Genomic DNA, 12534 nt, shown 5'->3' with positions numbered 1-12534 from the left:
TCACATCTTTTAGATAAAACAAAAACAAAAAACGTCTGTTGACTAAGAAAACCCAAAACCAGACCCCCATTCCCCAAACCCTTGCTTTTACAGAACCAGAACCTACATCCCCGTGTCAACGCACATATTGTTTCAATGAGGCCAATAGGATCCAATTCCGTCAAAACAGACAAACAGATGCAGCAGTGGAAGGCTGCTCTGGTAACCGGGTGGCTGAGGGGACATTAGAGGTTTGTGTTAGAATGAACTAATTTGTTTAAACCTCGTAACTTTCAGAAATACATTTCAGCCGAATGGATGCAAGGGGAATTAGTACTTTTTTTATGTACAGCTTCCACTCTGTCAGTTTAAAAGGAATAGTTCTACATGTTGGGAAATTTGCTTTCTTGCAGAGTTTGATGAATTATATAAAACTAATGTAAGGAGACTGTTATCTGGGAAGACAGGAAGACGGGGGAAACAGAAAAGCCTGGCCCTGTCCAAAGGTAAAAAAATAAAAAAATAAATAATCTTACTATTTCTTGGCTGGGAAAGTGACAGAAAATCCCGGATGTCCAAGAAATAGTCCGGCCCAACCCCCTGTCAAACTAGTGTTGTTTTTGCATGGATTAAACAAAGGAGATATAACATGCTAGTCTTTGAACTTCAGAGGTGCTTGTGGGTGGATTTGGTTACCTCTGTTTGTTTCCAACTCTCTACAGTAAAAGCCAATAAGAATATTTCCCCCCAAACATGTCAAACTATTCTTTTAAAGACTTAGTGCCATTTTTGTGAGTGGTAACTGTAGATCCATGCAGGACTTTGTTGAATATCTACACAGAGTTCCCACTCTTTTCTAGAAATCCTTTCCCAGGACAGTTTCAATGATAATTAAGCTAGTATGACGGACAGACTTTGTGCCGTGCACTAATGTTTCTCTCTGTGAAAGTCTGATTTAAAAACGTGCGTATATATATAACTTATCTATAAAATCATCTCTTACAAGCTTAGAAATTATAACACATTTCACTTTATTAGTATGGACTGTTAAGTTTGACCTAAAACCTCTTCAGAATACCACTTCCGGGTCCAAGCGCTCGATCGAACAAAAAAACCCCCAACTGAAGTAGTTTTACTTGGATTAAATGTCAGTTTTCCTAGAAGATCAATTCTTCATTAGCACTAACAGCCAATTCAAAGTACTCTCGTCCATAAACTGATGTTACTGTTTGAACATGAATATCATCCTGAACATAACTTTGCCCTTTCAGATGACAATGTTATATGTTTTTGGGGAGCTCAGATAGGTTAGTAGTTCACTCTTATCCAAAGGAAAATCAGACAACACCAGGTTTTCCAGAACATTGGACTTTTTTCTCTCATTTACCACGTCTGTTTTCCATGACTCGAAAATTGGCCAACTGTTCTCCATGTTTTCCAGGATGCATGGAAACCCGCCATACTTTACATTTTCATTTAGGTTGTCATTAAACAGCATTTTGGAGAGCAATTAAAAGAATGGGTGTAAAGTGACTGTACACAAATACCTTCACAGAGCTAGTACATGTGCAGGATGTTTCCTTGTGACTGAATGGAAAAAAGTGTTTACCCCCAACTTTGTCTCTGCAGAGTCTACAGAAAACTAATTTATGAACAAATAACAAAAGACCCTGTAATTTGTTAGCTTATAGATGGATAATGTTAGTTGTGGTGGGGCTGATTTTTACCATGTGTTTCAATAACGAATGCAAACAATCCAAAAATTAAAAGGGAACAAGTTGCTAAAAGTGTTCTGTACTTCCTAAATGATTTCTAAAAAAAGGTTTCTTGTAGAGTTGTCTTCCATTAAAAAATACCATAGTGAATGACTAATATGTAAATGATAGAGCACTTTGATGTCCTGTAAAGTGTGCCTTGCATCTGGGAACATGCGGAATGCTTTAAGCCCATTACCCATTCTTCCAGTCCAATTGGAGCTACCGCAGCCTGGGGGAGGACATAAAAGCAACCCCCATCATCTTTCAAAGCTCTTACGCCTTTAATTTGTTTAGACAAACAGCCCAAAACATGCCAGGCGAAACGATGGGGCAAGCCCCGGGTCCTGAGCAGGTTCCATTCCTTTGGGGAATGCCAAACAAATCGAGCCAAACTGGTTATTCACGAAATGGAATAAACACGAATTTAAGGCCAAAAAGCTTTACAATAAGATTATATTATAATTTCATATTACTGTCACAAAATCTGAAGTAACATACACAAATCTCAGGTCATTTTGCCAAGTTGTCACACTCGTCCATCCACTTCTTCCTCTGGGAATCCTCAGATAAAAGCCATTCTTTTCACTGCAGCACCTCCACCCAGATGGCATGCATGATATGAGGGCAACAGTTTGGAAATGATGGTGCAACTGCAGCAACCTGGTCAAATTAGAGGCTTCCAGCGCTCTCCAATACGTGCCATATGTATGAATGTGTCGGCAGCAGCCTCTGAAGCTCAGACTGTCCTGATGTTGTGGTCGTAGATGACGACATGAATGTAGAGGTCCGACTTCAGGAATGTCCTGTTGGAGTCCTCACCGGGACCAGACTGGAACCCAGAGTAAGAGCAGTTAGGCCTTGTTTGGACAGAGTTATCTGCAGTCTATAAAAGGTGCATTGAGACTATATGCAAAGTGAATTTCCACCTTGTGTGCCTGAATGTGCATGTGTGTGACAGTCTGAACTGGTTCTCAGAACTTCACAAGAAGTCTAGTCCTTTCTCTGATGTATGTATGTATGTATGTCTCTTTCCTTTTTCTTCTTAAATGGAACATTTTTGCTTAAGCTAAAGTCTGTGTGGACGGTAGACTGTACAAAAGAGATGGACATAGCTACTGTGACCTAACCCTTTGGTTTATGGACTACCGTTTTGAAGCCAGGAGACTGGCATCTTTGCCGTCACCATCTTTTTTTTTTTTTAAACCAAATCTGACAAACGGGCGGGGCTGAGGAGGAGCAGTAAGCAGCTTCAAGCTGTGCTCTGCTATCATTTCAGTGGCGCTGTGCAAAGCAAACTTTTTTTTACGATTTGACACTTTAAATACAATTTAATTGAATAAAGCCTGGTAGTAATTAAACAAACCCCCAGATATCCAGAACACATCCCTTTATAATAAGAGGTATATTAAAGGGGAGGCCAAGTGCAGCATAATTTGACAGTGACTGTAATTGTTCATTTTCCAACATGTTTTGTGTTACTTTGAATGTCAAATTTGACACAGCCCCACCACTAAGATGTGAAGCCACTACCAGCTGGGAACATTTATTCAAGGCTAAGTGTGTCAAAAGCTTCTAGTGGGAGTGGATCCATAGCCAACCATTACACTCAATTTACACTTTTACCTCAAACACACTTGTGGGTGTCCTAATAAGTAGGGAGGTTCAAAAGAGCGTCAATAAAAATAGACCATTAAAAAAATGACTTCATGGACACTTTAAGAGAAAATAGGAAACCATGGGTAAACTAAATGATAACCATCTACTTTTACAAAAAGCAATGTGCCATTAACACTCATGTCATCTCAGCAACGTTAAACCTTTACCTTGATTGACTCAAGCCAATGAAATATGACAACCCCCTGCACACCCCAAACCCACTTTCTGGCCTGGATAGAAAAAGTGGTCACGGTATGACAAAGGCAGAAAAACAAACAAACCACCCAAAATGAGTTGATGTGAGTCTTGATTTTGGAAGGTTCCACTGCGGATCTGTGGCCACATGAGCAGCTAGTGAGCTCATGGTGGGTTAAAAGCCGGATGAGTTCCGTGCCGCTCAGTGCCGAGCCAATCTGGGCTGAGCTGAGCTTGGTTCTGGGCACACGGGTGGTTTGCTGTGTCTGGCTTCCTATGCCTTCTCTTGTGTTTTTAATAGACAGCCTGGTCGGGGCGGTGCTCGACCACAGCTAGAACACTGTGCTGCCATTTTGGCGCTTAGCCTCAAAAACGCAGTCCCCACAGCTCTGTCTGCAATTTCAAAATAGTTCAGCCCCACACCAACTACCCCCCGCCCCCCCGCAAAGAGGGAAACTAGAGAAAGAGAGAAAAAAACACAGTCAGTTGGTCGTTATTCTTCCTAGGCCCCTGTCGGACTGTGAGCGTGGAGGAAGCACCTGTCCCGACCCCATGATCCTCCATTCTTTGTGCAGGTGGAAAGCAAATATCTTTCCCTCCCACTGATTTCTTTCCCTCTCTGTTTCTCAAACTGATAGTGTGGGCTCCCTCTGAAAATGACTTTGACTCGCTAAATGAGCTAGGCAATTACTATAATTGGCAGGTGAAAAATAACTATTTTAAGAATTTCAACATGTTTTGGGAGAAAATACGAGCACTGACTGCAACAAAAGGCTCCAAGCCATACTAGACAAATAGGATATTGTGGGTACATGGCAAGTTAATCACCTGAGCCACGGGGTTACAACATTCAGTGGCTAGTGCAGCAAAAATACTTTAAAAAGTGCCCTATAGCCTTTTTGCTCTCTGGCGACATTTTTAGTGCTGTTGAACAGGTGAACTTATCTAATTAGCAGTGCCATTTGTCTCCCTGGGGTTTAAATACAAAGCAGGACACCAACAACAACAAAACATACCAAGGGGTCCACATTCAGGATCTTTTTGTCCCTCTTGTTCTTAAAGAGAAGGCCGTTAGGGTCGTCATAAGTCACCTCAAAGTTGGGGCTCGAGTTGGAGGTGGAAACCTGTGTCTTCCAGTTGTAGTAGCTGCAGAAAAAAGATAACAGTTACTTGGTGAAGCCACTTTTGAAGCTTAAAGGTACTTTCAAATAGGGGTCACCAATGCAATGGTACAGTGGAAGGGAAATATTATTTGTAAAGATGTTTTTAAAACTACTTGAAGCTACCAAGAATAGTAAGGTAACTACATGCCACATTTCCATCAAACACTTTCCGTATAGTACCTTTAGAACCGTACGCATCATGAATGGACATTTACCTAAACACTAGATCCATTTTGTCTTTCCACCGCAGCGGGTACTCTTAAATGCAGGTGGAGTTATTACCAGATGGTAAGAGTCGTGGAGAGCCTTGTGTTTAATCCTTCACTGCTCTACCCAGTTCTGGCTGTATTGCCTTTTCACCGGAGATGCAGAGAATCATCTGCACCAATTGCGGACTGCAGTGTTTCTAGCTCCAACTTTTTAGTACCGGATCAGTGCGCTAGGTACCTCAATGGAAGGGTAAAGAAAAAAAGGGACATAATGGTGCGGTTCTATTGGTGACAATGGAAACAAAAAAATAACAGTTGTGAAACGAACTGAATTGAACCGGACTGCTCAGTGGAAACGAGGCTATAGTGTTACACTGGCTGTGCTGCCAGGCCAGTTGGTTTGATTTTGCTTTTGTGGGCCCACACAGACATGTTGCTTAAGAGAAACACTTTTAAAACTCATGGATTTACAATGGAAGGATGGAGGAGGCAACCCGTAGCATTCAGACAGGTGGGGGAATACTGCCACATGGATAGATTTTTTTGTTGTAAAATAAAAACATTTTAAAAACAGGTCAGCTTTAGATGAGACACTGTGTAAACGAGGAATCTTATGTTGCATTCTGTCCTATCTCCAGTGCACCTTGGGCCTCAAATTGGATAAATAAAAGGACAATAACACTTTTTACAGATACTACCAGTCACACGCAAAGCAACACAAAGTCCAACTGCTCAAATATTTCTAATTCTCATTCTGAACACTCAATTTCACTTAAAAAAGTCAAGAGTTTTGCTTGAGGTTGGGCTGAAAACGACTAGTCACATAACTGTAACATACAATAACACAGGATGAAAAGATTGGACATTAGTTTTTGCAAGCCAAAGCTGAGTCAAAGTGGTTGAGCTTTGAAAGACTAGCATGCTTTTTTTTTTTTAATATCAAATGGGAGTCAATGATTGACACCATCTGTGACTCTGCTATATGTTTCAGCTAACAGTGGATATAAATGTTTTTGAATGTTATCTCTCTTCCTAAGATGAAAAAAGAGGCTAAAAAGTAAAAAAAATAAAAAATAAAAATATATATATATATGTGTTTGCATTGCAGATTGTCTAAGGAAGAAAAGACTGAAGCTCAGATGCAGCGGAGTGTGCTACCTGACCATTTGAAACTCTGCTTTTTTCAGAACATTTTCCTTTCTGGGCTCACACAGCAGGAGGCTTTACAACAACACATGAGCACCATATTGAGGTCATGCCTCTGCATGTTTCATGGAGGAAAGAAAACTTCACGGATTAAAGAACATTACACGGCCATTGTTATCATATCAATATTCAACAGCAGACCATAAAAGAACTTTGCTTTGCACACAAGAAAGGAAAGCAACATGTAGATTCAAGTATCTTTTGTAAGAGAGGCAAGGTAAAAATCTGTTTCTAATTTGATTGTGAGGGTGCTGTGTAAGAGTTTGCCAAGCCAGCAATTAAAATAAAGCTGTGGCTAATAAGCAATTGAAACCAAAGAAAGGGTTGAATTCCAAAATAAATGACCGATTAATTTACAGCATCCGATTGGATCAATCTCTGCTTTTAGGGTTTCTGTTATTTTTGATACAGCAGAGCAATAATGTCCAACTTTGTGAGAGTGTCAAAGGGACAAAAATGATTGGGCCTTCATATTATAGTATACCTTTGAGGATGTGGTTTAACAATTGATATATCAAGTAAGTAGTGTGTATTCCTGTCAAATCCTCCATCAACTAAAGCCACATGTATGTTGAAGAAAAAAAACCCTGACGTTTTCTAGCCATAAAAGAAGCAGATCTTCGCTCTTTTTGGATGTAAAATACGAGGCTGGTTTGGAGTCTTTGGTTTAACTGTTGTTTTGAAAATTGTTTTACAAAGACATTATTATTATTATTTGGTTTTTTTTTTCAGGGTTAGGGTTTCATTTTAAGAAAAAAGCCTCAATAACATAACTCTGGTAACAGGTTTTAATGTTGTTATGCCAAGTGATAATTAATAAATAACCCTGGCTTCTTACAGAGCTATGACCTTTCCCAGTGGTTCTCAACATTAGATGTTCACATCATAGTAACACAACTCCACATGTCACACTCTCAGGAACTCAAGATTGCTCTAGCGGGCCTCGGCTGTTCCTCAGCAGCAGTTTGTGGTCCAAGAACAAAGTTGGACCTCAGGGAGGAGACTGTGTAAATCTGGGAAGTGGTACGTTATGCTGGGGGGCCTGGTGGGCTGAAGCTGCAGCAGCAAGTTGTAAATATTGGACCATAACACAATGGAGAGATGCCAGCATGCTGCAGGTTATATTTCCCATGCTGTGATGCTTTACTGGAGCCAAAACATGATGAACAGAAGAAATAAAGTATTAACGACCCACACTATGTAAAATACATCTCTAAATGTTTACATTTACATTTTAAGACCTGCAATCGAATAATTCATCTGACTGTGTGGCTGATGTCAAGATGTTTTCTGCAAGATCTGTTTCAGAGGTAATGTAAATACATATTTTAGCAGAATGGTCAGTTTTTGAATAGCTATGAAAAGGGTCGGCTATTCCATCCAATAGCGATATAGAGAGAGACTTTACTTCTGGTATCATGGCAACATGGTTTTTCTGTATTGGTCACCTGTCATATTCTCAAAGAAAGTTATTTAGGATAAAGGAAAGGGTCGATTTGTAGACCACATTTAGACATGAAATATTTAAACAAAGACAAATAATTTGCAAATAAAGACCTGTGATTTGACTTAGACTTGCCATCAACCACTTGAGACTTGAGACACTTCATACTTGCACTGCATGACTTGTCTTGATTGATTTGGACTGAAAACTCGATTTGGACTTGTCTTGATGGACTTTAACTTGATACTTGACTCATCTCAAAAGACTGACTTAAGGCTAGACTCAAAAGACTGATTTAAGGCTAGACTTGGATTATGTGGATGGGATGGGGTTTTTCTATTGGATTACTGCAGAAAAGATCTGATGGCAAAAGTTTCTGTTACAAACATGTTTGTTCAGCAAGAACAACTTTTAACTTTTATGATTTCTAAAGCATGAAAGCCATTGCCAGAAATAAAAAGCTCACATTAAGCTATTAGTGAACTTTTGCCACTTGTTAGCAGCCACCTTTCGCCTACAAGCTTCAAAATTCAGAGGGGTATTTACTGATGTATTTCACCTCGTAGAACAGAAGGTTAAAATCTCTTTAGCCTGAATTAACCACGGACCTCATTTACGCACAACCTGTAAAACACCCCTTTGACTTTGAAGTGCAAAAACCCTACCTCTCTTCCAGGATTTAGGACTCATTGCTGCAGCACTAAGAGGACACAAAGAATTTCGGAACATATGACATTGGATACCATCTGATGTCTCAAATATCTGTCAACCCTCTCCTGCCAGCTTTTGAAGTTATCTTCCTCTACAGGAAACACATGCACTGGATGCCTCTGAACAGTCCAAACTGTGTGGGGAAATACAATGATGCATAAAATTATAAGGTATGATAGGACAAGAGGTCCGGCATTTTTTATATCAAGTTGCCAACAGAGCTGAGTAAAGCAGGTTCAGAATAGACTGCTGCAATGTCCCAATTATGAAATACAAATTGAGGTTTTTCCCTTAAAACTCAGGGGAAAATTATATTGTCTGAGACTTGCTTTCAGACACATGCATACGTCTTCTCTTTGTAAATTAGATCTGACAATGTTTCAGTGACTATTTATACCGAAATGCCATACGACAATTAACATTTTTTTGGTCGACCACTTTTATTCCATGGTGAACCGCTTACTTTTGCAAGAGAAATGGGACAGATGTGAGATATTTTAACACTGAACATGAAAAAGGCTGACGAAAGTGTGCCGAGAATTTCGTTCATACGTTACTCGGATGTGTTTATTGGACCCACCTCCCTCGCTGTCCCATATGAACTGTCACCAGGGCAACTAACTGCACGGTTGGTGCACATTTGGTCGCAAAGAAAGTTCCAGCAGCTGGATGGCACCACACCCAGACACATGGACCAGTAAAAGTGTGAGAACCTGGATTTGGTGGAAACAATGACGGTGCTCTCTGCATCGGTTCTTGGTTCCCTATGCATTCACCATAGCTGTTGGACACGTGCACTGTATCCTTTCACTTTCCATAGTTACCATGCTTAGCTCTATTGTTATCTCCAGGCGGTCATTTTCCACAGTAATGTCAACAGTCTCATTATAGGGCTCAGAGGAGCTGGACCCTGCGCTGGATAATATATATATCATAAAAGAGCAAATACCTAGCATGTGTATTCGCTCAGCTGTTTTTTTCTATAGTGGCTGAAGACTACAAGTCCAGTAACTGTTTCTGAAGTTAATGTTTCCAGCGTAAATCACAAAAAGCCTCTCCAGTGTTGAGTCAGAGTGTAAGGCGTTTAATTTACTGTTCAGCCTTCTGGGGGTGTTAGGGGTCTGATTCAACGACAAATCACAGATGGGACATGTCCAGTTGACAACCCCATTACAAATCCAACTCTAACCACCCACCTACGCATACTACACTCATTGCTTTTGTTTCATCTGGGAATTTATTTATGCTTATATTAAATATTAAAACACAAGTGAAGTGCATCAGTCTATGGGATGGAAAAATGAGGTTACTTTTGAGTTCATGTTGTTTTAATGTTTATGTTGTCCCTTTTGTTGTCTGATGAAAATACTGAGTTATCTCAGTTACTGAATATCAGATTAAGATTAATTAATAATGCAAAATCAGAATGTGTTTTCTCCCCATTTTTCTCTTAAATTTTGATTCCCAGAAGCATCTTCTAAGCTGACAAATGTCACAAAAGTCAAGGCAGCAGCTGCTTGGATTTTGATGCTTGTCTATTCAATTCAATTGTATTTATAGTGCCAATTCATAGCAAAAGTTATCTCAGGACACTTTATAAACTAGGTAAAGACCACACTCTATGACTTATTTATGATTTACATAGACCCAACAATTCCCCCATTGAGTATGGTGGAGGATGGACATCTGTCCTGACCGGTTGGTGAGGAAGAAAAGAAGAGAGAAAGAGATAAAAGACGGACAGATGGACAGAGAGAGACAAAGACAGACAGAGAGACACTTCCACACATGCAAACAACCACAAAACGAGTGGTTACTAGTTACTAGTTACTACTAATCAGTAACTATAATATCTATAATAATGTGAGTATGAGTTATAAGTTATGGCAGTAGAATAGTAGAAACAAGTATAGCTAAGGTGATAGAATATGACAATGATAATAATATTAATGGTGGTAGATATGATCAGTGAGGAGTAGTGGTAATAACAGCTGTGATACAGTGAGACATAGAAGAAGAAGAAGAAGAACTCCTTTATTTGTCCCGCAATGGGGAAATTCAATTTTCACTCTATTTTTTCATTTTACACACACAGGCGCGAAACACACACACATGCATAGAATGCCTATATATATGCAACTAATGGAGAGATGTTAGAGCGAGGGGGCTACCAGTGACCGGCGTTGGGGGTTCGGTGCCTTGCTCAACAGCCATTCGGCAGTGCCCAGGAGATGAACTGGCACCTCTCCAGCCACCAGTCCACGCTCCATTCATGGTCCACACAGGGTCTCGAACCAGCGACCCTCCGGTTCCCAGCCAAGTCACCTATGGACTGAGCTACTGCCAGTGATGGCGTTCTTATGGCTATAAATTTTATAATTTATAAGACTAATGATTGCATATACTGTATTAGTAATAGCAATATTCGTTGTATTACGGTACGATACTGGTGCTACGAGCGGCCAGATAGTTTATCTCAGCAGCAAAAATATCTCACATTTGATATACCAAGTACAACACTTACTAATTTATGTGTTTAATTGTTGATGTTTGGATGCTTGTGACTGTTATTTTTAAGGGTGACAATTTTGTGTCTGAACAGGTGAAAGTTAGATTTACTTTAAGTTCCCAAAAAGTTAATGTCGAGCTCTGATTTAATTTGTGCAAACTCGAGCTACAACCACTTTGAACAACTCTACTTGAAAATGGCGTCTAAGACTTTTATTACTTTTTAAGACCCCACGGACACACTGGTGTGTAAAAAAGGCCAAATATATTCACACATATTCAAGGAATGCTCTCTAATGACAACTTATCAGTCTGGTATGAAAACACCTTAATCGAAAAACGATTTATGGTCATTGATAAAAGTCCTATTTTAAATGTGTGACATCCGTACATCGTTACACATGTTAAAGCTTAATGACACAGCCAACATGGACAGAACAGCCCATCACACTTGGCAGGTCTCATATGATCATACTGCTGGAGTTAATCTATCAAACCCAGTCCAAACAGTATCAGCACTGAGAAGAAACAGCTCGACTGGATTTAACCCAGAGGATCCAGCCAAAAGTGTGTGTGTGCGCGCCATGTGTGAAGATCAACACACATGACACGGAATGTTCCGGCTTACCAGCAAATATTTATCAAGCTGGCAGACTCTACTACGATAGAATATCCCAAAGCCCCCCCTCCATTAAAGCGCGGACACAATGCTTCAGGCCGAGGCCGCCGAATCACTTTGGCTGGAACAGTTTCTCTTTTGTATTAAAAGTTAATAAAATAGGACAGCAGTGCAAATATTTTCACTGCGGAAAATGAAGCCAGACACACAGGTGCATTGCAGAGGCTGAACATGGAGGCAATATGGTTTTGGCTTCGGAGGAGGCATGCGCTGTGTTGCAACAGAGCAGATCCTTCAAGTTCAATCAAAGTCTGTCGCCAAATGCACGCAGGCTAGAGTTAGTTGCTGGAAAGTTTTATAGGATCCAGCATTTCAAAGGTTGTCAACGATTCTATGAATAATAAATGCGTGGTATTGCTGACTTCAGATGTACTTTTATCACCGTGTTAAACGTTTGGTGGACCCAATGAGACTGATAGTTTTACGTGAGACACACTGTAACAATTTAAAGAGGAAAAGAATCAATTAGGACTACCATATATGTCAGATGTTGCCCAGCCTCTTAAAAGTCTACTAAACACAGGGACTGAAGAAGGGAGAGAGATAGAGAGAGAGGAAGGAGGGGAACAGCCCGAGTGCATAAACAGATGGTCACTTTGCTGGGGAACATTAAATAGACATCAGAGATGCTGTAGGCACATCTGGAGTGGCAGGAAGCTGGGTGCACGGAGCTGCAGATCTGTGGGATAATTAGATGAGGCCGGTCAGGACTTAAGTGTGTGTATATTTATGTGTGTGTGTGTGTGTGTGTGTGTTTGTGTGCGTGTGCGTGTGTGTGTGTGGTGTGTCTGGGTGCCTGTGTTGGAAGCTCAGGGTAAAAAGTAATGGAGACAAAAACACAATGAAGATTTAGTCATTTAACATGTGATATTGTATATTTTTGAACAGTTTCTTTGCCCTAAATGTGCAAGTGTCAGAATCTGGTTACATTTATTGAAAGGCTTGAGTCAGTTTGCCCTTAAGTGACAGGAACTAAAACACATGTGTATCTGAAAAGTCTCTCAGAGGCAGATACATAGTCTAATAA

At 40.2% G+C, this 12534-nt stretch overlaps 1 protein-coding gene across 1 annotated transcript in view; it reads right to left on the bottom strand.

Moving 5' to 3' along the window:
• Positions 1 to 2472: 2472 nt before the first annotated feature.
• The window catches only part of cfap299 (cilia and flagella associated protein 299), a gene marked incomplete at both ends in the record, with an annotated part of 76332 nt that continues 66270 nt past the window's right edge, over positions 2473 to 12534 (bottom strand). Inside the window, 2 exons of the mRNA XM_083912331.1 lie at positions 2473 to 2565; positions 4604 to 4733. Of these exons, the coding sequence (XP_083768457.1) occupies positions 2473 to 2565; positions 4604 to 4733 (223 nt within the window). The remainder of the gene's footprint in view (positions 2566 to 4603; positions 4734 to 12534) is intronic.

The sequence above is a fragment of the Echiichthys vipera genome (genome assembly GCF_963691815.1).
Source record: "Echiichthys vipera genome assembly, chromosome: 4".
Lineage (NCBI taxonomy): Eukaryota > Metazoa > Chordata > Actinopteri > Perciformes > Trachinidae > Echiichthys > Echiichthys vipera.
This window is presented reverse-complemented; position numbering and strand designations above follow the sequence as displayed.